Source organism: Eutrigla gurnardus, assembly GCF_963514095.1.
Source record: "Eutrigla gurnardus genome assembly, chromosome: 5".
In the NCBI taxonomy this organism is placed as follows: domain Eukaryota; kingdom Metazoa; phylum Chordata; class Actinopteri; order Perciformes; family Triglidae; genus Eutrigla; species Eutrigla gurnardus.
Genome location: NC_139919.1, coordinates 8,328,322 through 8,353,780, shown reverse-complemented (window position 1 = coordinate 8,353,780; position 25,459 = coordinate 8,328,322). Strand labels below are relative to the sequence as shown.

Here is a 25,459-nt window from a genome sequence, read left to right as displayed (position 1 = left end):
CGACAAGACAAATCCATCGTATGTGAAAACCTACTTTGCAATAAACCGCATTCTAAGTCTGATAAAAGCTCTCTAAGGCAACAACACAGGGACAAACCATTATGAACATCACTGCTGCTAAGACTGATCAACGCTCTTCAGGATTAGGCACAATCAGCAGTCAGGAGGTCAGAGGTCACAGCATGGAGATGAGGAAATATCCATAAATCAAATAATCGCACATGATGAAGGAAAATGGTAAAACAGCATTTTGTTAAATGATGTGTGTGTGTGTGTGTGTGTGTGTGTGTGTGTGTGTGTGTGTGTGTGTGTGTGTGTGTGTGTGTGTGTGTGTGTGTGTGTGCTTCAGTTTGATTTACTGAAGCGAAACGTGCATTCGCAACATTAAACTGCTTTACTGTAGCTACTGAGCTACATCATTTGCATGATGGGTCACTAAACACCCCCCCCCCCCCCCCCCACGTGTTGTGTATATATGTGTGTGTGTGTGTGTGTGTGTGAGATTAAGTGTGTATCAGAGCGGTCACAGTAATAAATCCTGCATTTCTTAACAGGCACTAAAATGCAGAGAAACAAGCAGCGCTGCAGTAAATCACAGTGTGTGTGTGGGTGTGTGTGTGTCCATGTCCATTAATATGCACACAATAACTGTGTGTGTGTGTGTGTGTGTGTGTGTGTGTGTGTGTGTGTGTGTGTGTGTGTGTGTGTGTGTGTGTGTGTGTGTGTGTGTGTGTGTGTATTCCCTGGGTTAGTGGACTAGTATCAGTGTCCTGTCGTGTCCTAATTAAAGCGGTGGAGCTGCAGAGAAACCAGGAAATAGACAGTTTGCTGTGAACTCACACTGATGTCACAACACAACAGTGTGAGTGCAGCATTATACTCTGTGAGAGGTAGAGAACTCAAAGGTCGATCCCTGGAACACCAGAAACAATATCTCACAGTTTCATATATAAATGCCCCGTAGACATCACATTAACGGAAAGTCTCCACATCTTCTGGACTCTTACGTTTTTATATTTCATAGCATGAACGTCTGCACACAACTGAACACCTCTTAGATAAAGAAAATAGATAATATTTAACACATTATTTAAGTATTCCTTTCATAGTTTTATTGTAAAGGCATTGTGGTTTTTGACTGTTGCTCAAATATTTAGCAAATATTTAACCTGTGTATAGATATGTGTATTCTTTTCAACCTACTTGACTGAACATAATGGCTGTTGTTTATGTCTGACATTGTTTTAGCCATTTACCTACAGTGTAAGAGGCACTGTGTGTATTGAGAGTCAAATCCCTTGAAAGTAGAACATATCTTGCAAAAGAATTGTGATTAACAACATTTTAAATAATAGAATTAACGTATTTTATCTGCACAAATATACATTTTGGGGGACTTTTATCTTCCTTATTGCGACACACTGGACAGTTTTGATGCAGTTGAGTGGTTATACAACTTGAACCCGCAGTACCCATAATGCATTGTGTCAGTAGGTGTTTGGGGGGTGGTGTATAGAGTCCATCTCATGTGTGACAGAACACACAGAGAGGTGACAAGACCTCTAAAAACACCCATCAAACACACCCAGAAACAACACACAGCCTGAGGTGACAGGAAAGTGTGTGTGTGTGTGTGTGTGTGTGTGTGTGTGTGTGTGTGTGTGTGTGTGTGTGTGTGTGTGTGTGTGTGTGTGTGTGTGTGTGTGTGTGTGTGTGTGTATTCCCATTCTGGCATGTATAAACATGTGAGCATACATTGTCTCTTATATATGTAGAGCGAGCATGTCTTCAGAGTGTGTATCATCTTTATGAGCATGTGTGTGTGTGTGTGTGTGTGTGTTTGTGTGTGTGTGTGTGTGTGTGTGTGTGTGTGTGTGTGTCCTGGCCGCAGTCCAAGGCCTCTCTAATGAGCCAACATGGAGTTGCTACCGACGCCCCCCCACCCCACCCTTCTCACTCCTGACCCCCTCTGAGGTCATTGGCTCCCACCACTGCGACCCGGCCAATCACAGCCGGGCGCTGTGACGGACAGCCGCCGACTCCAAGGACAACGAGGGCGGAGGGATTAGACGGCGAGGACGAACGCAGCGTTAATAAAGGATTGTGATGCTAAAGAGTTGGTGGAATCATCTGATTGGCTGTCGGAGTTAATATTCATACTGAAGGATGAGTTTTCTTTTTAATGTGGCATTGGATGAAATATAAATGAAATGCTGGTTTTAAAATATATATGGTTTTGTTCCCATCAGCTAAGTAAAAGGATAATGACGGGTGAGAGAGGGGGTGACAGGGACAGGTGTTCTAAAAACAACAAGTTAGTGACTGTAGTCTGGCTGCTCACCAACACACACCCAATGGAGGAGATTAAGCTACTTTAAAACACTTAGTGCCTTCTTTGTCTGAGAGGCAGACTGGAAACTAAAAAACTCACTGACTCCATGGCAACACATGTCACAAAGCATTAAAGGAACTCTACTTCCAAAAACCATCACCGTCTTATATCACTCAGGCGTCAACGTCTGAAGAGTGAAGCCAATGCAGAAGTGCCTTAAACTCTGAGATCTGATTGCATGGAAGTCTATAAGAAAATGAGCCTACTTCCTTCTCTCTTCATGTATTATCTCAGTAAACATTGTAAACATGAGTTTATGGTCTCGATCTCTAGTTCCAAGTCTTCTTCAATCCAGCATGATGTTCATTTAGTACATTATGGTCCATTTAGGGTCAAACAGACCAGGAAGCAACGTAGGCTTCCTTGTCCGTGTTTTGGTCTTCCTGCCGTATCAGGTTACTTTAGTATAAAGGTTTCAGATTGACTTGCTCGGTTAAAATATATTTACGTTTACAAGATAAACGTCAGAAACCTGACGCTCCGACAGATGAAGTTGTATCTGGATATTATGACGAGAACAGGAAGGAGACAGTCCGTCCCATCACATCTGATCAGCGCTCATACTGCAGCATTTAAAGCTCATTTATCCGCCTGGTGTTGATTACACAATTCACACAGTGGAGTATCGTGTCGGAAGTAAGAGGTGCGGGAGAAGTGAGACACCAGAAAACAGCCGAGAGATCCGACATGATGATGACGAGGACGGCTGTGTTTGTAAAAGGACGACAGCTGGGTGAAGAGAGAGTCAGTAGACCTTCAGTTAGCTTTCATTTGTCAAGAGAAAGATGATTCAACGCTGAGTGTGATGGATTATCCTTCTGCAGCAAGTTGATGTTCATTGGAGTAGCAACTTAAGCAGTGAATGTAAACGAGTGAAGAACAAAACAAACACCACTTTGGTCCTGTTAGCAGGATAAGAAAGATGTTCAACGGCAGCAACCAGAGAGCAGGAAACAGAAAGATTCACCTCAAGACAACAGCTGATGATTAAATCATTCCTTCTATACCAGTCTCACTGTCAGATGCAACATATTTCTTTAAAGAAACTAAAGATGTTATGATCTTCAACATGAAAGAGAATACTTCCCAGCAGATTTAAAGATGCTGCATGTTTCAGTCCTCTTCTTTATTACATGAACCCAATCAGGGCTCCTATACACTTCACATTTTTCTTCTTATTTCTTATTTATTCTTATTTCTCCACATTTTTCAGGCCACTTGTCTTGTCAAGACGACACTATTTTCCATCTTCCTTGTGGCATAAAATTGTTACTGGAGATGTCGAATGGTTTCTTTCCAAACGCCATGAAAAACATTATATTATTGGAAACTATCACTTTTATGTTTTAGAAAACAGAATTATAGTGTGGAAACACAAATACTCCCATACTCTTTTTTCAGCAGACTTATCCAAATATGGAACTGACTCAAACTCTTTTCCATAAACGTCCTGCTTGATGAAAACATGAGCGTCCCGGACTGAGCCGGACAAACCTGAACCCGACTTCACGAGTTCAGCGTGAAACAGTGTGTTTGTGTTGGAAGAGAGAAGACAGACAGGTACACGGCGGTAGAGTTTGAGATCAGGTGACTTCCTACCTGTCGATGATGACGGGGTCAGAGGGCGTCTCATTGCGGTTCCCGCAGCTCTTCTTGTCACAACACCGACTGGAGGAGAGAAAGACACGCTGAGCGTTAACTCAACCTCTTACACGGTGGAGGTTTTACCACTTTAATGGTGGTCTGGCTGAAACAACACAGACACCGCAGACACTGTACATGTAGCGCGGCTAACGTTAGCATCAGCCCTCATGTTGATGTAGCATCGATAAAAAGACACAGACAAGAAGGTGTTGGTCGTATTTCTGCATGAACACATTAAATATGTCCTTTTTTCACTAATTAAAGCTAAAAAAAAAAACAGAAAATACAATGGAATACATTTTAAATATTTTTGAAATAAAAATAAAGACATTCAAAGATTACACTCAAAGAATCTTCAATACATCATGTCATTTCTGTTTATGAATAAATCTGCCAGAGCAGCAGTAATATTTTTTAGAAAGGTCTGTGTTCTCGTCTTGAAAGGAGAATGAATCAGACGCTGTGACAGAACTCAGATTAAAACTACTGCAGGTTGTTTTTAAAGAAAAAAAACACTTTTTCAGATAAAGATTTCATAAGGAGATTTTTTTTTTATCATATGCACACATATGCATTGTCAATAATAATATTCCAAAAGTCGAATATATCACAGACATCATAATACTTTTTCTTTATACTGCATACTATATGTTTTTGGAACATTGAATTGCAGTACATTTACTCCAGTAAAGTATCTGTTGGTCAAACAGCACATGCTGTGTTTTTGCTCCTCAGAGAGAAGCAACAAACTGATCAATGTGCAACTTCTGACTAGGCAAGTAGAAATAATGCATGCACACGCTTTAAAACATAGAAATAGGAAATCACTCAGTTCAAACTGGTTCATTTAAAAATGTCTGTTGTTCCAAAAGGTTGCAGCAACAAAACTAAAAGGTTTCTAACTTCAGTTTTATTTAAGGGGAAAAACTGTTTTGAAACTCAACTGTACATTATCTGACATCAAATGACATAATTCTCTCCGGGAAACTTTCAGGGAAGTATTAGGAAAGACCTGCAAAATAAAGTGTTGCCATATTCTTTTATTTTGAAAAGCAGCCCTCCCCCCCCCCCTCTCTCTCTCTCTCTCTCTCCAGCTGGGTGGGGTCCAAGTCAAGGTCACTAACAGTTGGATGACACCCAGCAACGGAGGCACCACTGTGGACCCCCCCAACCCAACCCACGGTGCCGTCGCCCCTGACAACCAGCCAGCCAACCGGACAGCTGCTCACTAAAACAGCCGTCCAGGTAGCCAGAGGGCAAAGCGAGCGTTTCATCCAAACAGCCCACCGACTCCGACGTTAAACCAGGAAACCAGAAGCTTGTCGGCAGTCTGTGGAGGCATCTGGAGGGAGCGCTGGGTTTCTGTTTCAGCTCCGCGGGGGACGGGTGGAGCCAAATGAGGCTCTTGGTGTCGTGGGTCAGTGTGGCATGTTGAACAGCAGCAGACTGAATCCAACACATTAATATCATCAGACAGATGGGAGGCTGTTCAGATGTGCTGCACTTAGTTTCTGACGGCCGGAGGAAGTCAGTGAATGCACCACGAGCTTCAGAGTCCATCAGGGGAGGTAACATAGTACCTTTATAACCAAGCATATCTACAACAAAGTACTGTACATTGTTATAAAAGTACACCTATAACAAAGTACTTTATAATAAAGTACTGTACATTTATATCAAAGTAGTAGACATGTATTGTTTCTTTTCTTTTTACTGCAGCAATTTTTAATAATTATATTATATGCAGATGCACTGTGCTACAGGTATATATTTTTAAATTCCATGAAAATTAACCAAATATTTAAACGTCACCATATTCCTGTTAAACATCTCCCCAGGTACTGGTGATGATTTCCATGTTTTTTTTACCGCAGCATTTTTTACAAATTAAACTACATTCAAAACTTTATGATAAAGTAAAGTTACTGAAGTAAAGTACTTAAGTACACTTTGACGGTACTTGTGAAATGTTTTTATGTTTGCTATTCAGAGGGAAATGGCATCCTTTTGGTTTACAAATATCAACTAAACTAATGTGTCTCAAGTGTTGAATAGAAGATAAAACAATATTTTCTAGTTATTGAGTCCAAAAGGCAGAAATCTGTCTTTGGTGTGCAAAATCTGCTGTTAATGAAGGTACATTAATCACATCATTCAGCATCTCTTAACCCACTGTAGAAGCTGGCTTTGTGCTGCCTTCAAACAGTCTTGGTTTACTGATTCGGTTTTATGAATAACAAGTCCAACTCATATTTACCAAAATAAATGCTATTTTTAGATTCTTTCAAACTGAATCTGAGGGACCTTCACCTGCTATGTGTAAAGAGTTAATTGGCTGCTTCAACATTTATTTCTAATCATTTTTAATCTTCGAGGCATAAGGAGGTTATCTGAGTTATGATTATGAGTTCAAAGTAAAGGGACCAGCAGCAAATCCTTTTTTATTATTATTATTACTCATTAAGTCAAGTCTAAAGTCATCAAAGGGTTCAAATCTGACTTGAGAAGGATAATTCATTGTTCTGGTAATATAATATAACACTGACAGGAGCACTGCTGCAACAAAGTGGGTTTTACTTTTTAAGCTTTGGTTAAAAAGTTTTTTGTATGTTCATACATTTATTTAAGATGAGAGCATTTCTGCATATTACAGAAGAGTTCTTCTAAACTGTTGCATCTCTTCTCTTACATGAGAGTGAAACGTTCAGCCTCAGAAGAAACGTTTCATCCTCCGACGAGGCAGAAATGTGAGAGATTTGTCAGAATTAATTTAGAAGAGTGAAGATCAGTGGAGCTCTCTGAGAACGTGACAGAGCTGATCATCTATCATTAATAACAACAACACTATCTGCCTATAATCGCCCGACAAGCTGCTCCACACAATGAATTCACATCTTCCTTATCGCCGCGAGGGTCATTAACATATCTTCCGGTAATTCTTAAAAATTAATCATATTGCATATGACCCGCAACGTCCAATTACGCTCCTGCATTCGCCCCATGCTGTCCTGAATCAAATTGCCATTTGACAAACAAGCGTCAAATCGAGGCTGCGAATGCCAAATGAGACGCTTTATGAATCATTTATCACGCCGTTTGATCTCTAAGTACAGAAAAATCATAAACTAAGCGCTGTGTTTGTGTCCCCGCCGTCTGCATGTACGTGTATGTGTGACTGTTGCCATAGAATGCGCCACAATAATTTATTCCCCCAGCTACTTGGAACCATTAGTGAAAGTTCCAGGAGACCAATTAGCATTGGAAACCCACTGGTGCTGCTGTGGTGACAACCTCCTCCAAACTGCCAAAGAAGTGTTATAAACAAACTGGACCCCAGGAGCACTGCCGGGGCCCCTCCAGGGACCCGGGGCCCCTTTCCAAAGACAAAAACAAACCTTGGCTGAGCGTCCACAATATCGCCTTAATGACGTTTCCCCCCGGGCCGCAAACAGGCTAACACCACGGCCGGCTAATGACTGAGAGGAACAACACACACAAACCTGAGAGGGAAGCTGAGAGTGTGTGTGTGAGAGGCTGAAAAAGTGTGTGTGTGTGTGTGTGTGTGTGTGTGTGTGTGTGGGTGGGTGGTTGCCACTGTCACTCATTTTGGTGGAGAGCGTTTGTGCCTGGTCGCTGCTGCAGAGAACCTCCTCAGGTCGCTCTACAAACCACACACACACACACACACACACACACACTATCACATACTCTCTCAGGCCCCAAAAATAATTCAGCCACAGGAGCCAGTTTGGCCTGCGAGCCTCGGCCGGGGCCACATAGGCATCATTACTGCTGGCTGCTCCTCCTCGCCGCTCAGCAGCCACTTCAGACGTGGCCACGAGTGGAATCTACTTAAGGCAACAAAGAGAAGGTTTGTGCGGGCATGTAAGCGCTCCACTATCACACAAATAATAAAAAAAACTGAGAGAGCACTTCAAAGGCTCCCTGAGGACAGTGCCGTGCAGCGTCAGAGGCCCGGCGCTCGGATCACAGCGTCCAGATAACACCGAGCAGGACGGGGCCGGCAGCGAAGGGCTCGCTTTCAAAGGGCAAGTGTTGTAATTACCCGAAGGCCTGGAACGCCTCGGCTGCAGCAGCAGCAGCCAGGCCTGATGATGCGCTGCAGCCAGCCAGCCAGCCAGCCAGCCAGCCAGCCGGCAGTCGGCGCCGCCTGGCCTGGAAGCCACGCTTCCTCTCGGTGAGCGTGGCAGCGGGTTTCTTTCCTCAGCATTGCCTGCAGCCTGGCAGCAAGCGGTGGAGAGGAAAGGTGGCCGCGAGGCGAGGAGAGCGGCCCGGAGCTGGCGAGCCTCCGGGAGCCCGCTGGCAACGCCGGCGTGCCAACCTGGCTGCTCACTGGTTTGTGATTGGTAGTTTTGGAAAGCAGCAGAGTCCCGTTTAAGGCTGGTTAATGTGCTGCAATGATACAATGAGGAGGTCACAGCACCAACACTCACACTTAAACCATTATGTCTGGAGGATCTCAAATAAACTGACTGAGGAGCGTCTTGGTGTAAATTTCACAGACCGCCAAGAGAGTATGTTTCTATTAGACTTTGTTTCTCTACGTTTAATTAAAGATCGGAGTTACTTTTCATCTTTAATTGTTGCAACACGTGTCTCAGTGACTTTTCTTATTAAACAACTATAACCATAACAAAATCACAAAATGTTTAAACATGCTGTGAGTGAATATGGTATTGTTAAATGGCAAAAAATATTTTCTGCAACTTGCCAGTTAATTAATATTTCCTCATTATCTTGATTAATAAAAAGGTTATTGTAGATTATTATTGTTATTATTCATAAATAAACACAAGAGTTCAAGAGCAAATAGAGAAAGTAAAAAGTAACTGGGAGGCAACTGAAAGAAAGAATGATGTTTAAATTTAAAACATTAAAGGTAAATTGTATGAATTTAAATTACTTTAATTATTTCAAACATTACGATCTGTAAATACCCTTAAAACATTATCTTTCTATCTATCCTATTTTACTGTGATATGCTTGTATATTTTCATTGTATTCGGCGTTATATGAATAAATGACGTGTAAAGTTGCCAACACATCTTTCCAAAACATTCTGTAAAAATGCCCTATGGCAATTATTATTTTCTCTGCCAGGAAGATCATGCATTCGGTCCAATGCAGCAAATAACACAGCTTGTTCAGAGCTCCATGAGGTTCTACGTTCCCCTCGAGTGTCAATATACACTAGTTACAAGTAAAGTGTCTAACAAATAAACCTCCGTCCTCACAGGAAATTAGGTTCAGGCAACAAAAGCACTTAGGTTTAGGAAAAGAGCGAGGTTGATGTTAACATGACTGATTAACAACTAGGGTCAGACTATCAACACTAACGACTCATGTGACTAAAGAGCCCATAATGCACTGGGTGGCTACGTCGCTACGCTCAGACACTAAATGAGTGTCGGACACAAAGGAGCACTGACCAAGCCGCGTCATTAACGCCTCGGCAAGGAGAACGGGTTGATTGGTCGTGTGTGAGTGCATGTAAGATTGAGTGAGTGTGCATCTCTGTGTCTGTCCACGGCTAATCTCTCATTGTTTACAGCAGAGCAGTACGAGAACACACACTGCTGTACCTACGTGAACAGACGGGTGAGTTTCATTATTTGGTAAGATTTCTAGTTCTCTACAATGAATTTGAGCTGATATAAATGGCTGCTTGTTTTTGAGTTTGAACAGAAATGTGTTTTACAACGCCTTACAGCCCGTTGTTGTCTAGACGGTTAGCCAATCGTGTGTTGTATTTATTCAGTCACATACCTGGCAGAGATCTGCACTGTACTAGACATAGTACATACATAAGCAGAGTGCTTATAAACTGATATTTTGGTCATATCTATCTCCTATTGGCTTTAAAACGTAAATGTTCAGTACGAATCTAGTGGAGTCAATATTATTATTAACTATTTTCCCCTCTTCCAAAATGGAAATAGTAGAGTTGACTCCGGTTATTCTAATAATCCCATGAGAAGGTAACAGGGTGTCCCTCCACCTGAAACAGGTGCTCCACCTGAGGCCCGCAGCCTGCCGAGTGTGATCCAGGTAGACAAACCAACAGGGACGGCCATGAAGATGGGCTCACCTGGGAGCGAGATGGTGGAGAGACAGAGAGAGCCGCTCTCTGATCCCTCTCTCATTAGCGAATGGAAACACAGCATCCATCAGGGGAAAGCTGGTTAATAATCGCACTCAATCACATAATGACTGAAGCTCAGAGATGCAGACAGCCAGCCGTCGTTATGGAAATGAAGCTTGTATCGGAGGAATCTGGCGGGGGGGAGTGAGCTCGACACACCGATAAAGTCAGGGGAGGCGGAAGGTAAGAGCCACTGAAGTGTGGGATAAAAAGAGATGAAACACACTGGGAGGTCAAACTCCTGACCTGTTTCTGTTACAGGCTGAATACATCCAAACCTGTTCACTCCACATTTACACCAGAAGGCAGGTGATGACCAACGATTCAGCACTTTAACTTTCACATACTTATCAACACTTTGCTGTACTAACTGGTTTTTATTCACTTAAACCAGTTTGCTGATGAACATTCATGAACATCAGACCTGAAATAAATAAATAAAATGTAAAGTATAAACTTGTTTTAAACACATATGTTCTGAGACTGTGTGTGTGTGTGTCCTATTTGTGTCCTCCTCTCCCCCTCACTCTTATTCTTCTTATTCTTCTTATTCTTCTTCAATCTTCTTCTTCTTCCTTTTCTTCTTCTTCTTTTTCTTTTTCTTCTTCAATTGTCTTCTTCTTCTAATTCTTATTGTTCTTATTGTTCTTCTTCTTCTTCAGTGTGAACCAGTAAACCCATTAACTCACAGACAAGAGCAGAGACACGCAGGGCAGGAAACGTGTTGATTGGTGTGATGAACAACAAAGCAACAGCTGCTCTTTGTTTCTCTTATACACACACACACACAATACACACACACACACAATACACACACACACACACACACAATACACACACACACACACACACACACAAACCTCCTTCATCCATAAACAATCTTAAAACAAAAAAAAATGTATTAATAATAATAGCAAGTGATATTATTATTAATAATATACATAATATAAATAATAATAATAATATTTTAAGACATTTTATAAATGTTATTAAAATAAAATAGAAAGCAAAATAATTCTAAAATTCTAATATTGAGCAGGAATGTAACCATTATATATATAAATATATAAAATAAGGTTGGATGTCTTTATAACATAATCTTTTTTCTTTGTGAATTAATATTTTAGGAACAGTAAACAAAAAAATGCACTGGGAATAATAAAAACAAGGAAGTGCATAATGTGAATGTAAACACATTTAAACCAGAACGTTAAGCTGGCTGTACGAGAATGAGACGTCGGGTTGTTTATTTTCTTCTCTGTGAAACGGAGTGAAATGAATGAAGTTGACCTACACTTTAATCTACTAGATGGCAGCTGGAGTTAGAAATACAGTTAAATGAAAAAAAGTGGGGCATAAAATTAAACACTGTACCATAGAAGAAATTGCCTTGTGGATAAAAGTCTAAAAGAAGCAGGTTGGACAACACAGCAATCGTCTGTGTGACATCATCGTCTGTGTGACATCATCACAGGGTGAAGTGCTCGTGTCTTACCTGCACATGATCTCGTGGGTGAGGAGGACGCGACACATCTCCGGGTTCTTGTCCTGACCTTCGTACAGGATGGGCTGATGGGACAGAAACACACCCAGGCAGTGAGATACTGATTTACTCAATACAGAGCTGACACACCGTCTAAATGGTTTTCATAAGTGTCACATTGTTACACTAAAATAAGTGATACATTTTCTACTTGCACGTTTTAGGTAACTAGAAGTGGTAGTTCCACACAAGGCTGTATGTTTTAACATTATCACCATCAAATATGGTTGAAGGGTTGAGGTTAGGTTTCTTAGAGGTTAAGAGGTTAAAATGATAATGATTTGACACTGCATATGAATCCTATTGCACATGTAAAACAATTGTCTGAATATAAATCCATTTAATCTCCAGATAAACCAGTTTAACCCAAAGATAACCCAGTGTGCACTATACAGACAAACCAGTTTATTGCAAATGTTAACCAGTTTACTTGGCAGATGACCTTCATTGTCTAGACTTGTCTAGACTAGTTTTTGAACTCTGTATTAAAAATGTGCTTAATGTAAACTGTAAATACAATCAATATCTAATGTTAAGATTGAAGGAATTGTATTATCGTATACACATCAGGGAGGTTGTACATGAAAACTATTAAAAAAGACTCTGGGAATCACTGAAAATGATGGTATTAGGGACATGCCTGAACATGCCTGAAGTTGTCCTGAACAAGGTCGGACCAGACATCAGTAAAGCAGCCCAGAGAGATCATGAGGACGGAAGATGCACCATTTTGGAAAGTGTGATATCACTGTTTCCAGGTTTACGGTTCTTCTAGTAGGAGGAAAACGTGGGCTATTCAAACTGGAGCACAACACTGTTTCCAGTTAGGCTCTGGAGCCAGCTCAGTTTTAGACTAAAAGGCGCCAATAAATAAAATGGATTACTATAAAACTTGAATAAACGCTGTTGCCTCCAGTGAAGGCAATAGAGCGTCTCCAGCCTGATCAACCTGCAACTCAGGCCACAACGTTCTCAGGCAAACACAGCCTTATATTGTTTCCTGAGTCTGTGGGTCAGAGTGAAGGATTCCACCCAGCTGAGATAAATCAGAACGCCTCCTCTCTAAAGAACCTAGTTAAAGATTATCTAAGGTTAAAGTGTGTGTTTTATGTGTGTGTTGTGTACAATGGTGCAGAAAGAATGGATGAACTGCTACTGAATGTGTGTATTGGATGCTAGCTTGTTGCTTGTCTTGTGTTTTTTGGGGGTTTTTTTGGGGGGGGGGGGATTTGGTTATGAAAGAGAAGCTACGAGACAAGAGTAACCATCAGACGAGTAGATGAAGAGCCTGAAATGCCTTGATGTCATGCCAGCAGCGTAAGACAGGATGCATGGGGGAGAAGGTAACAAATGGAGGTGGCATGTCATCACCAATGGAGGTGGTCATAAAGCAACACCCAAATCATAAAAACCATCAAACTTTGAATGAAAAAGTAGCATAAAAGAACATCAGGAAAACTACAGGGGCCCAAAGAAGGCACCTTTGGGACCAATTCACTGAGCCTCTGAACCAGTCCTAATGTTAGATGCAGGTCATGTGACCGAATGGGACAGCTGATGTGTTGATATGTGCAGGTGTTGTTTTTATTTTGATTGAACCTCAGCACCAACAACAAAGTCAAGCATGGCCTCCAACCACCACCACCGCCTCCCCTTTTGGTGGTCTCAGCCTCCTCTGGCCTTCCCAGAATTCCCTGCCAGATGGCGGGCGGCGCCCCAGGATGAAGCCCCCCCCCCCCCACCACCACCAGCACCACCACCCTCCTCCTCACCCCCACCGAGCTGTCATGTCAGCGTCCGGATGACGGATGACCGCTGTGTGTAGCTGAGTGTGTGTGTAGGTGTGTATGTAATACCCTGGTGGTTGTAAATGAACTCCAGTAAGAGTGTGTGTCTTTGTGTGTTAGTGTGTGTGCGTGTGTTGGTGTGTATGTGTCCTCCCCCCTTCCTCCCCTCTTTTCCTACGATGACCTACCACTACCTCATCCACCTTTATAGTCAAAACAGACCTCCGCCCTGCACACACACACACACACACACACACACACACACCCCTGGGGTACAATACTTTTAGGATAACGACCACTTCTGCATTATTGATCCTGATCCTGGCTCTGTTCCTCTGGATTAAAATGCTCCAGTTTGACCAGGAGGGATGTGGATTGCATCAGAGACACACACTCTCTCTAACACACACACACACACACACACACACACACACACACACACACACACACACACACACTGTGTGTAGATTTGGTGGTCGATATTTATACATCATCATTTGTGATGCAGGAGTCCCGTGAGTGTGTGTGATTGCACGTCCACTTCCATGCTTGTTTGTGGGTTAACGTCCACATTTCTTCTGTGTGTACGAGCTTTGAATGTCCCTCTCTGTGAGGACCGGCTTCATGCAGACCAGAGGAGGACATTTTCAAAAAGTGAGAACATTTTTCAGAATTTTGAGGAGTATAGACAGTTTTTGTGAAGTGAGGACTTTTAGGGAAAGTAGCCTTTTTTTATAAAGTGGCAACATCCTTGGACCCTTTAGAATATTATTATTTAGAATAAAAACAACAGGTATTGGCAGGATATTTTAAAATAAAGGAAATGTTTCTTTTGGAGGTTAACAATTTAGAAGGAGAGGAACATTTTTTAAACTTAAAATTGTGTTTTATGAAATGGGGACTTTATTAGAAAGCGATGAATAAAAGTGAGGATAGAAAAGTTTATATTTCGAAATATTGGAGGACATCTTGTGATATAGTGGATATTTTGGAAAGTTAGAATAGCTTTTGGAGAGTGAAGTTTGAAAATGGAGAGGACAGTTTTTGTAAAATAAGTACATTTTGGAAGAATGTTTTTAAATGTTTGGTAAATTGAGAATATATTTTGGAAGGTGTGGACATATTTGGAAAGTTAAAAATGGAAAGTTGAAATTGAGTACATTTTTATAAAGTCATTAAAAGAAAGTGAGGACAATTAATGAACAATTTAATGAACAACACTTTTGGAAAGTTTTAGAAAGTGCATTTTCCCAAAAATGTACAAATATGTCAGGACATACTGTATGTCTGGTCTTCACTTTAAAAGGCCATAGGAGGGTTCAGACTCTGTTTTAGGGTTCAGGTTTAGGGTCTGTGAGGGTCCTTACAGGGTTTAATGCATGTCATGACTCTGCCTTCAGTCTCAGATTTGTTTCTTCAACAACTTTTGTTTGTTGCTCAAAATATATTTTTGGATCTGACAGCTGAAGTCACACTGAGCCCTTCAGCCTCCAATCTGCATTAATTCAGCGGCTCCCCGCTCTGACAATCCCACGGACACGGGGCCCCTAACAGGCCCTCGACGGGGTTTATCGATCCGCGGGGACTCCAGCCGACCCGTCTGTCAGGTCTGACTGTCGACCAATGGGGTGTCATGTAATGGGAGGTGAAGGTGGAGACATGTGGGAGGAGGGGGGAGATGTCAGGATTATTGTCTCCAGTGTGCCGTCGCTGTGCCACATTAGGGCCTATTGATCGGTTTCCATGGCTGACGCTTTGTGGTGGAGCCGCTTGGTACATCGATCGGTGACATGCCGACAGGGCCAACCAGCAGGGGGGGGCCGGGGGTGATATGACTGGGGGGGGATACATAAGGAGGAGGTGTAGCCGAGAGGACGGGTCGACGCTTACACAGGTGTGTGGCCATGATTTATGATTTAGAGCATTTTATGTAGTACTGATTATTCATTTCTATCATCTTGGCTCCTACAGCACACGGCTGGATAACCAGACCCCCAGGGGCCCGGACCCCCAGGGACCACCAAAGCTCCAGGTTCACTGTGTGTCGCTCTGTTTTGGTTATTTGATAAACTGTCATTTTGTTTGGGAATCCTGCATCTAAAATCCAGTTACACACTGACATACCAGGTTTAGTTTTGGCATTTTCCTCAACAAAGTAGAGTTGTGGAGCCAGGTAGGACTTGGTTTCTTTTTTAAAAATAAAAAAAAATGCACTACAGGAATTCACGACTGTTTTGGTTTTGTTTTATTTGTCATGTTTTTCTTGTGAAGCCAATGATCTACACCTGCGTTTCGTTGTGCATCCCTGCGATGCAGATCCTTATTATGTGGACCAACAGAAAAACAAAAATAGATTCAATCTAAACTGTAATAACTATATTAAAAGTAGTGGATAAAACTGAAACATGACGCATAATAAAAACACAAAGTCTGTCTACAATAAATCATGAAACTTAATAAACATAAAGCTGCTGATTTGAATGATTAATTTCATTTCAAAGCTGATATGCTGTAATTCATTTTGGGGATTTTTCTAATCTAAACAAAATTACAATAATTTATCATTTAATCATTATTTGAATTGTGTGTTTTATGCAAATAAAAGTATGACTATAACAAAGTAAAAGCATTCATTCAGAATTGAAGGCTTTTACTTCGGAGTGGTGGAATTGATTTTTCACGGTCCACACAGTGACTTTTGTGATCCGCTGCATGTCGACTTTTTCATTTGTTTGTTGCAATTTCTTGTTTTAAATGATCCTCTGTAAAGAGATCTTCAACGTAGGAACCCAAAACTGTTTAGATCGTTGTGCTCAGATGGATATTACATCTCAGAGTAAAGCATTAGGTGGGAGGAACTGGAGGAACTGGAGGAACCGGAGGATCTGGAGTCGAGTGAACGTCAGGAATGAAGCCGGGCGGTCGGCTGGCAGGATCGACTGGAATTTGAAAATATTTTTGGGGTTTTTCTTGGCACAGAAACTGTTCACAGGTTCAAATCCCACACGGGGGTTCTGAGTGAGTGAAAACCGGAAAAGTGGGAGTCAGCTAAAGATGGAGCTCCACAGCTGGAAAGGAAAACACATCAGCGCTGCCAGAGTTTAGGAAAGTAAGTAAGAGGAGTGTAGAGGAGGAGGAGGAGGAGGAGGCGTGAGAGTGAGACGAAGGGTTTCTCCAAGGGAAGGGGAGTTTTTAAGTGTTGGTTAAAGTTTGAGGAAGGAGAACCAGATTTGGAGGGAATATTTTGGGGTTAAAAACGTGCTTGATTGGTTGAGCATTACTATATAATTGGATTTATGGGTAATGTGTTTCCAGAGTCGCAGCGAGTCTGAGAAATGTGTGGTTTTAGTTACATGCTGGAACTATTTGCCAGGAAAGCAGCTGAGATTCAAGCGATTTAGAAGGTGTTCATCAGTGAGCTGTAGAGGTGTTAGGATATGTGTTTCTGAACAGGCTAGCTGTTTCTGCCTGCTGCCAGTCGTTATGCTAAACCACGCTAACCAGACAGCAGAGACCAGATGCATCTAACTGTGACTGGATTTATGACTTAAGTTGTTTTTACTGATTGAATATCGATCACTACTTAACTTTTACACGTTGCTGCACAGCTCTCTTAAAAACACATATGTACATATTTTAGAGTATTTTTCTCATAGTTTTGCAGTAGGTTAATTGTTACAGACAGAAGTCTACCTGCCAATAAACCTGATTCTATACTGGTAACTGAGCATCAAATGAATTTATGTGAAATAAACATATTTAACGCACTTTGATTTGGGATTTTGTTCTATTTTGCTTCCATAGCATAACTTTTTTCAGACTAGTGGAAAGAAAACATCCAGAATCCAGATTTAGATGTTTATTTTATTACTTTTTCTGTTTGCATCTGTAGATTTCTCCTAAATTTCTCCACCAGATATATAATGCCTCATTGGAATATTTCAAAAAGTATTGTCTTCATGTCAGTAATCAACTGCTGAAGTTTCATGCTGATATATTTTAGTTCATTTCTGTAGTGTCTTCCAAATGTCTGACATTCTACAATCCATAGGTTTAAAGGCCATTTTCTCAGAAATCTCCACTTCAGTATAACTTACATTATTAAACCATACACTTTCATTCCTATCTTTGTCTCTTTTGGGGTTTATTTATATATCATTCACAGCGTCATTTGAACAACATTTATTACTAAGAACGAGGTGAAAATGTATTTTCTGTTGACGATATTTTCTAATTTATGGAGTGATATGAAGATGTATCTGAAATTCCCACTGTAAAAAACCCTTGACTCATCATTTAAATCAACTGATTGGTCAACCTCTTTAATTCCTGCCAGTCTCTTATGATAATGTACATGTTTGTTGTTGTTTGTAGTCGTGTTGTTATGATAAATGATAACGTGTGAGTCTTCTTACCTGTTTGGTCATGGAGTCTATCAGCCGAACAAAAAGATCCTGTTCTGTCCTGATGCCTGAAAAACACACACACACACACATTAGTCAGCTGCAACACACACACACTCACACACACACACACACACACACACACACACACACACACACACACACACACACACACACACACTCGCTGCTGGCACCGTTCCCTGTGAGTCTGAGCAGAATTAACTGCCCGATGACACATACATACCACCAACATACATACATGCATGCATGCATGTATTAGCCCGTTATGCAAATGCTATCTCAGTATGTGAAGTAAAAGAGCCTCCCCCAACAAAAGAAGAGACTCCTAATAATGCTCCGTTAATGAATTCCGTTATTATTTATGTCCCGGTAGTGTATTTATGTTTTCTGTAGCTCTTGTCATCCCGTCTCGGCTACGCTAACACCCCCCTCAGCAAAAACAAACATTAGCGCGGCTCCAGAGCTGTTTATTATTTATAGGCCGCGCCGCCTTTAACTGCCGAGCTCCCCCCGCCCCTCCACCGCCCCCCCGCTGCCTTTTTCCTCAAGGATAACAAGGAATCCTCATTCTCCGACAAATTAATTATCAATCAGGATTGCTTGTCTTTTATTAGCTATGCATCCAAGCGTAAATGTGACACAAACACGACATGGGGTGGAGGAAGCAAATTGCAGGGAACACCTGTTAGCGGCGGAGTAGCTCTAATTGTATTCAATGCTGGGAGTTTTTTTCCTCCCTTCATGTTTTTCTGGCCGTTTCCTCGCAGCTTCCTGTGCTTTCTAATTGACATGATTCACTCCTCGCTCGGCGCTCTGAGTGCTGCAGCAGTCTGCAGCCTAAATGGCGGCTATCTGTCCCGGGTTGCAGATGAGGTCAATTACCTCTGTACGATGCTAATCCGACGATGCCGACTCATATTAGAGTGATTTATCCCCCTTTGGAAGAAAACGCTCTTTTATGTCCCACTTTATCTGGCGTTTCTGCAGGGGTCTGAGAGCATTACGGCCGTCCTCCTCCTGCAGCTCTGGACTCGTGCCAGCGCAAAGCCGAGCTGTGTGTTTTGAATCAGTAAAAGATCCCTCCACTTTCCCCCGATGGACAAAACAGAGTTCACGTTTGGTTAGTTGTCAGATATTCCAGATGTCTGTCCCTGTGTGTGTGTGTGTGTGTGTGTGTGTGTGTGTGTGTGTGTGTGTGTGTGTGTGTGTGTGTGTGCTGATGATGAAAACCTTTTTCCAGCCTCACAGTTCACTTCAACTATAAGTCTGCTGAGGTGACCTTTAATATAAATTCCCTCTACAAACTTCCAATTCATGCAGGAAAGGACGCGTTCACCTGTGGGAGCGACCAATCATTAGCTCCACTTCATCAATCAATACTGCTCCCCTGAACTCCAGTCTGAACAAAGACTCACCTGACCTACAGAGCTGCCATTTACAGATGGAGAAATTTAGTATTAACTTCATGCTGTCAATCCAACGCCGTCTCCAACAAAACGACGGTAAGTTGCAACTAAACTGCACTCTCAGTTACCTTTCCTGGGAATTTGTTTCCAGACCAAACAGTTGGTTGAAAGACGTGGTTAACAACCAAAATTAAATTAAAACGGGTACAACGCTGCATAGTACTTTGTTTTGTAAAAAAAACCATCATGGTTTGACTTAAAATTCCTATGAAATTGAAACTAAACAAAAATGCTACAAAAGTACTTTGTTACGACAGGACTCGAACAGCAGTCTCCTGGGTGAAAGTCCTGTGTTTTTTGACCTCTCCACCACCCAGATCTTCTCCCTACATAGACTCATTTGAATCTAATTCATCATTCATACTCCAGAAATAAAAGAACCCTGAAACATAATTCAGTTTGGTTGTGTGGGAACATCATTTTAGGAGACCAGACTAGTATTTTGTCTGGGTCCAGACCTTCGAATCCACCAGAGATATCACATCGTAATTTGTTTTTACTCTGCTCCGCTCTTGAAACCATAGATATGCATCAGTGTCGACTGTGGCTATGACGGTCTCTAGTGATTGTTAGGGAAATCTAATCTTCTCTAATCTGTCACAGCTACACACTATCACTATCTGCACTAGAATTATCACATTTTTGGAAGAATTAAAAATTGATTTCAGAGAGAAGCAGACAGAAAGGTCTACAATCTGCGTTTGAAGGATAAATCCAGGATGTCGAAAAGCTAAAGTGTAAAAGTGAAGCATCGTCGCCGGTGATCAAACAGAAGACGATAAAATGAAGGAACAGCACTGTTTGTTTATTCACTATTACAATCTTTGAAAGGCCATTCAGTAAACCTTCAGTAGCTAGCCTAGCATACAAGTGCTAATGCTAGTTAATGATGTGCCAACGTAATCTGCTAATGTTAGCTCCATATGATTTTAGGTAGAAACGTAGCATTTTTAAACGTCTATCCCCTTCGGAGCAGTCCAGGTAGCGAGTATTAGAAGAACATCTGAAACGGCAGAGAGTGTCTGGAGCGGAGCTGGATAGTTGCTGGACCGGGTCAGAAATGCAACGTTCGTATTGGCCGGTCTGTTAATTGAGGGGCAGGACTACTGTTAGCATTAAATCCTACCAAATGTAGATTTTCATTCGACTCATTTCTTTCACTGAATACATAACCTGCCTGGTTAATGTTGACGCTTCTAGTCCAGGTAGCGTGACATCTTTATACCAAACAGGAAACACATATACACACATATGCTGATGACATTATATTAAGACTCACCGTTGCTGTAGAGGAGCTGTAGCCTGTAGTGGATCCCGTTGTTGGTCTTCTCTCCGTTGTACTCCTGTCACACAAACACAGAGAGTGACTGTGATGAAGGTGTGATAATACAACATTTGCAGTCCACCAGGAAGTGATGCTGCTCTCAGCAAGCAGCTGCAGGCCTCACAGCCAGAGCTGGTCCTGTCAAAGTCAGACACACACAGTACACTACAGTACTGGAAATAACTCACTTCAAATCCATGTACTTTGACAGTAATCTGAGTATTTGAAGAACCAACCCAAAGAACAAAAGATCAAAGTTGGATTGTTATTGAGGCAGTCGTTCTCCCTACAAATAACTAAGTAATAAAGCCTGATAATAAATAATACATTGTCTTTTTAAATCAAACTTACATGAGATACGTCAAAAATAATGAGCTACACAGTCTATTATTGATTTTTGGTCAAATTCAAGAAACATAATGATAATTTTTATTTTGAGAGACACTTGGAGAAACACTATCTCATAGGTTTGACTTACAAAATCAGCTTTTTCCATTTGTAATCGGGACACAATATTTCGTCATTTTTAATGTTATTGCTGTTTATTTACTCATTGCTTTTGGGTATTTTATTAAAAATAATTTGTATTGCCGAGTCCTGAAATGTTTTATTTACTGGTTCAACCACTTAGAGCACTGTGCAACATTGCTTTGAGTGCATTATAAATAACCTGTATTATTATTATTATCACATTTGTATCTATTTCACTCTTTTCAGAGTGGGTATGTGCTTCCATCATACTTTTATTATTTATATTTTGTAAAATGCTTTATCTGTAAAATAAGTTGATTAATGTTTGATTGATTAGCACTAAGGTAAATAATGAATTATTCTGTTTATGATAAACATGATTTAAGTTGTAGAAGAGGTAGGACCATAATAACTGTATACTTCTTGTATACAGGCACTTATTTATTTATATGTATAGATCGGTTTTTTTATTTTGTTGATAGAGAATGTGCTGTATATGATTACTATTTAATGTATTGGTTATTCTTGTTTTCTTGTTGTTACAGGTTTGAAATCTAACTAACAAATATCTGAGCATCTGTTTTATCCCCATCTCTTCTTCATGTCTCTTTAACACTTTATTTTCTCTCTTGATCCTCTCTCACGCCTCCTCCTCCTTCTTCTCTATTCCTCTTTCGGCTCTGTCTCTTTCCTTTCAGTCTCCATCGGTCGGTCACTCGCTGCCAACTGTGCCTGGGAGTGTTGGCTCACTCCCAGTGTGAGTGTGTGTGAGTGTGTTGGGGGTATCGGGCGAGAGACTAGAGGTCAAAGCAGAGTTGAGGTGAGTGAGTGAGTGGGTGGGTGGAGGGAAAGATTTTAATGCCAGCTGGCAGCCGATCAAACAACAAACACTCCTCAACCTGTCTGGATATTATAATTATTATTATTATTATTAGTAGTAGTAGTAGTAGTAGTAGTAGTAGTAGTAGTAGTAGTAGTAGTAGTCGTCGTCGTCGTATTTGGGATGGAGATATAATTCCACACAAGATGTTTGTTCCATTATCACAAATTTAACATAGCCATGATTAATGTTCCATTGTGAAATTGAATTATTATAATGTTTTGTCTATTTGTAGGTGTGAAATATATGAATGATATCATGTTGTTTCTTGGGATAATTGGCTGGTTTAGCTCACATTTATTGGAAGGTTTAATAAGTAGTGACATTGTCGGTTACAGTCTGTAAACTCTCCGGCTGAAGAGTGAACTCTAGAGGAGAGGGAGGCACTGGTGTTATGACGTCCACACTGGGTCCAGATAAACTGCAGCGTGTGTTGATGGTGATGAAGGAACATGTGTGACACGTCACCTTGTCTTTCTCCACAAAGTCGATGTAGGAAGTCCTCTCGATCTCGACCGGCTGACCCTGTCTGTCGTACAGCGCCAGCACGAAGTGGAAGAAGTTGGACTTCCTCAGGTTGGACGGCGGCTGCTTCTCGAAGTGAGCTCGGGCCAGACCAACACCGCTGAAACACAGAACAACACGGCATTATTGGAAAAGTCCACATCGACAAGGATGCACCCAAACATTAGGAACACCAGGTCGTATTAACAGGCTGATGTCATGAAGCCCTGACATGTTCCTGCAGGAAACCAGGTAATGCTTTGCGTTCTTATAGAACATGTACTGTGGTCTATAAGAACATCGCTGGCTGCATTAACAGTAAAACACACACGTGCATTCTTTCATAGATTTGGTTTGTTTACATTCTAAATGTCTAAATGTTGATCTTTTGATCTGGATTACTTTCACTCGTCTGGTGTCAGTCTTTCTAAAATCGTCTCTCCAGATAGCTCACTCGGTAGAGCCGGCATGTACCAAGAGTCCTTACTGGAGAGGGTTCGAATCCAACCTGTGGCCCTTTACTGAGCCGCATGTACCAAGAGTCCTTACTGGAGAGGGTTCGAATCCAACCTGTGGCCCTTTACTGAGCCGCATGTACCAAGAGTCCTTACTGGAGAGGGTTCGAATCCAACCTGTGGCCCTTTACTGAGCCGGCATGTACCAAGAGTCCTTACTGGAGAGGGTTCGAGTCCAACCTGTGGCCCTTTACTGAGCCGCATGTACCAAGAGTCCTTACTGGAGAGGGTTCGAATCCAACCTGTGGCCCTTTACTGAGCCGCATGTACCAAGAGTCCTTACTGGAGAGGGTTCGAGTCCAACCTGTGGCCCTTTACTGAGCCGCATGTACCAAGAGTCCTTACTGGAGAGGGTTCGAGTCCAACCTGTGGCCCTTTACTGAGCCGCATGTACCAAGAGTCCTTACTGGAGAGGGTTCGAATCCAACCTGTGGCCCTTTACTGAGCCGCATTCCCTCTCTCTTCCACTCTGTCACTGTCCTCACATTAATAAAGGAGAATGACCAATAAACAGGAGGACAACAGGAGACGGAGGACGAGAGGTTATGATGGAGGAAGACAGGTGGAGGAGGAAGACAGGTGATGGAGAAAGACAGGTGATGGAGGAAGACAGGTGATGGAGGAGGACAGGTGATGCAGAAAGACAGGTGATGGAGAAAGACAGGTGATGCAGAAAGACAGGTGATGAGAAAGACAGGTGATTGAGGAAGACAGGTGATGGAGGAAGACAGGTGATGGAAGACAAAAGGTCATGATGGAGCAGGACAGGAGGACAACAGAGGAGGAGGAAGAAGACACGGACTTCCATATATAACATGATGATGAGTTTAACCTGTAAAAGTGAAACCTTTCACCTGGTAGACTGCTGCTGGTGTCCCATAGGCAACCAAAAGTTAGTGTTTATTACTTTATTCACTTGGTTGTCGCTTTACTTACATGGTTAGTTTAACCCAAACCACGTACCACAAAGTTGATTTTGAAAATTGACGTGCATTTATATACATTATTTTCTAGCTACTAGCTACTCAAGACGCTTCACATTACAAGTCACCTTTACCCGTCACACGCACATTCATATCATTCATACACATTCATACTAGCATCGGGCAATTAGTGGTTCCATGTGATGAGCAGAAATAGACGCATGTTGCAGGAGATCTGGAGGCACAAAAACTGAGGAATAACGTTTCCAAAGATATGGTTTATTGCTTCTTTGTTTTATCTTGATTTGCTTTGTCTTGTTGTGTTTGTTTTAACCAACGTTTGTAAAAAGGTTAAATGTAATATTTTATTCATAAAATTAAGGATCTCTTAAAAGAGGCACAGTATACACACAAAACTAGTGTAAATGTAATTATTATATTAAGAGAATCATAAACAGATCACGTGTTTATTAAACGTTATTTCAAATTTCAAAAGAAAAATCTTTGATGGGTCCATGTGTCTGAAATGAAGCTGGATTGATTGAGAATTGAATTGAAATAAAGGAAACATTTATCCTTTAATGGGATTACACATTTATTTTGGTTCCTTATGATTGTTTTCATTATAATGGAGGTCAGATGTCATCATACTTTTGATTTAATGCCTTTATTAAAATCTCAGAATTTACTTTAGCATCACATCTAAAACTATAAAAATGTGTTCACTGTGTGTGTGTGTATGTGTGTGTGCGTGTGTGTTAATGTGTGTCTGTGTGTGTGTGTGTGTGTGTGTGTGTGTGTGTATGTGTGTGTGTGTGTGTGTGTGTGCTAACTGAGTGTGTAAAGACAAAAACATCAGTGAGTTAATGTCAGCAGTTGATTTTAAGGAAAAGTGGATAAAAATCCTTGTTGATCCTGAAATAAAATCGATGTTCCTGCGTATGTATGTATGTGTGTGTGTGTGTGTGTGTGTGTGTGTGTGTGTGTGTGTGTATGTATGTGTGTGCGTGTGTGTGTGTGTGTGTGTGTATGTTCCTGCAGGAAGCGACCTCTGTGCTCAGCCCAGAGAACCCCCGAGCATCCGATGGGGAACACGCTCCAAACAACAGAAGAATATTTTTACATCAGTCTCATTTCCCTGCTCGTTTTGCTTCCTAAAACGCTTTATGATCAATATGATCGCCCGGGTGTTGATAAATATTTATTCATGCTGGAGGTTTGTGTTTGAAAGCCTGCCTGCTCTCTCTCGGCCTCTGTGTTTCCCGGCTCAGGGGTGTATTCCCCAGACGGCAGATTAATACAGCCGTGACCTTTCTGCACCTCCATTACCAATACTTAATGCCTCATTTGTAGGCCAGTTTGTTGGAAGCTGATTCTTCCGACTGGAAGCGTTTGGCTGGGAGGACGGTGGCGTCGAGAGTCT

At 41.6% G+C, this 25,459-nt stretch overlaps 1 protein-coding gene across 6 annotated transcripts in view; it reads right to left on the bottom strand.

Annotated features, from left to right (window-relative positions):
* LOC311013136 (transcription factor COE3) overlaps nt 1-25,459 on the bottom strand; it is a 147,610-nt gene that overhangs the window by 105,258 nt on the left and 16,893 nt on the right. For all 6 annotated transcript variants that reach the window (XM_084009081.1, XM_084009077.1, XM_084009076.1 and 3 more), the window contains 5 exons: nt 22,563-22,719; nt 20,699-20,762; nt 17,945-18,000; nt 11,695-11,768; nt 3,992-4,060 (listed from right to left, as the gene is read on the bottom strand). In XM_084009081.1, coding sequence (XP_083865207.1) covers nt 3,992-4,060; nt 11,695-11,768; nt 17,945-18,000; nt 20,699-20,762; nt 22,563-22,719 — 420 coding nt within the window. The remainder of the gene's footprint in view (nt 1-3,991; nt 4,061-11,694; nt 11,769-17,944; nt 18,001-20,698; nt 20,763-22,562; nt 22,720-25,459) is intronic.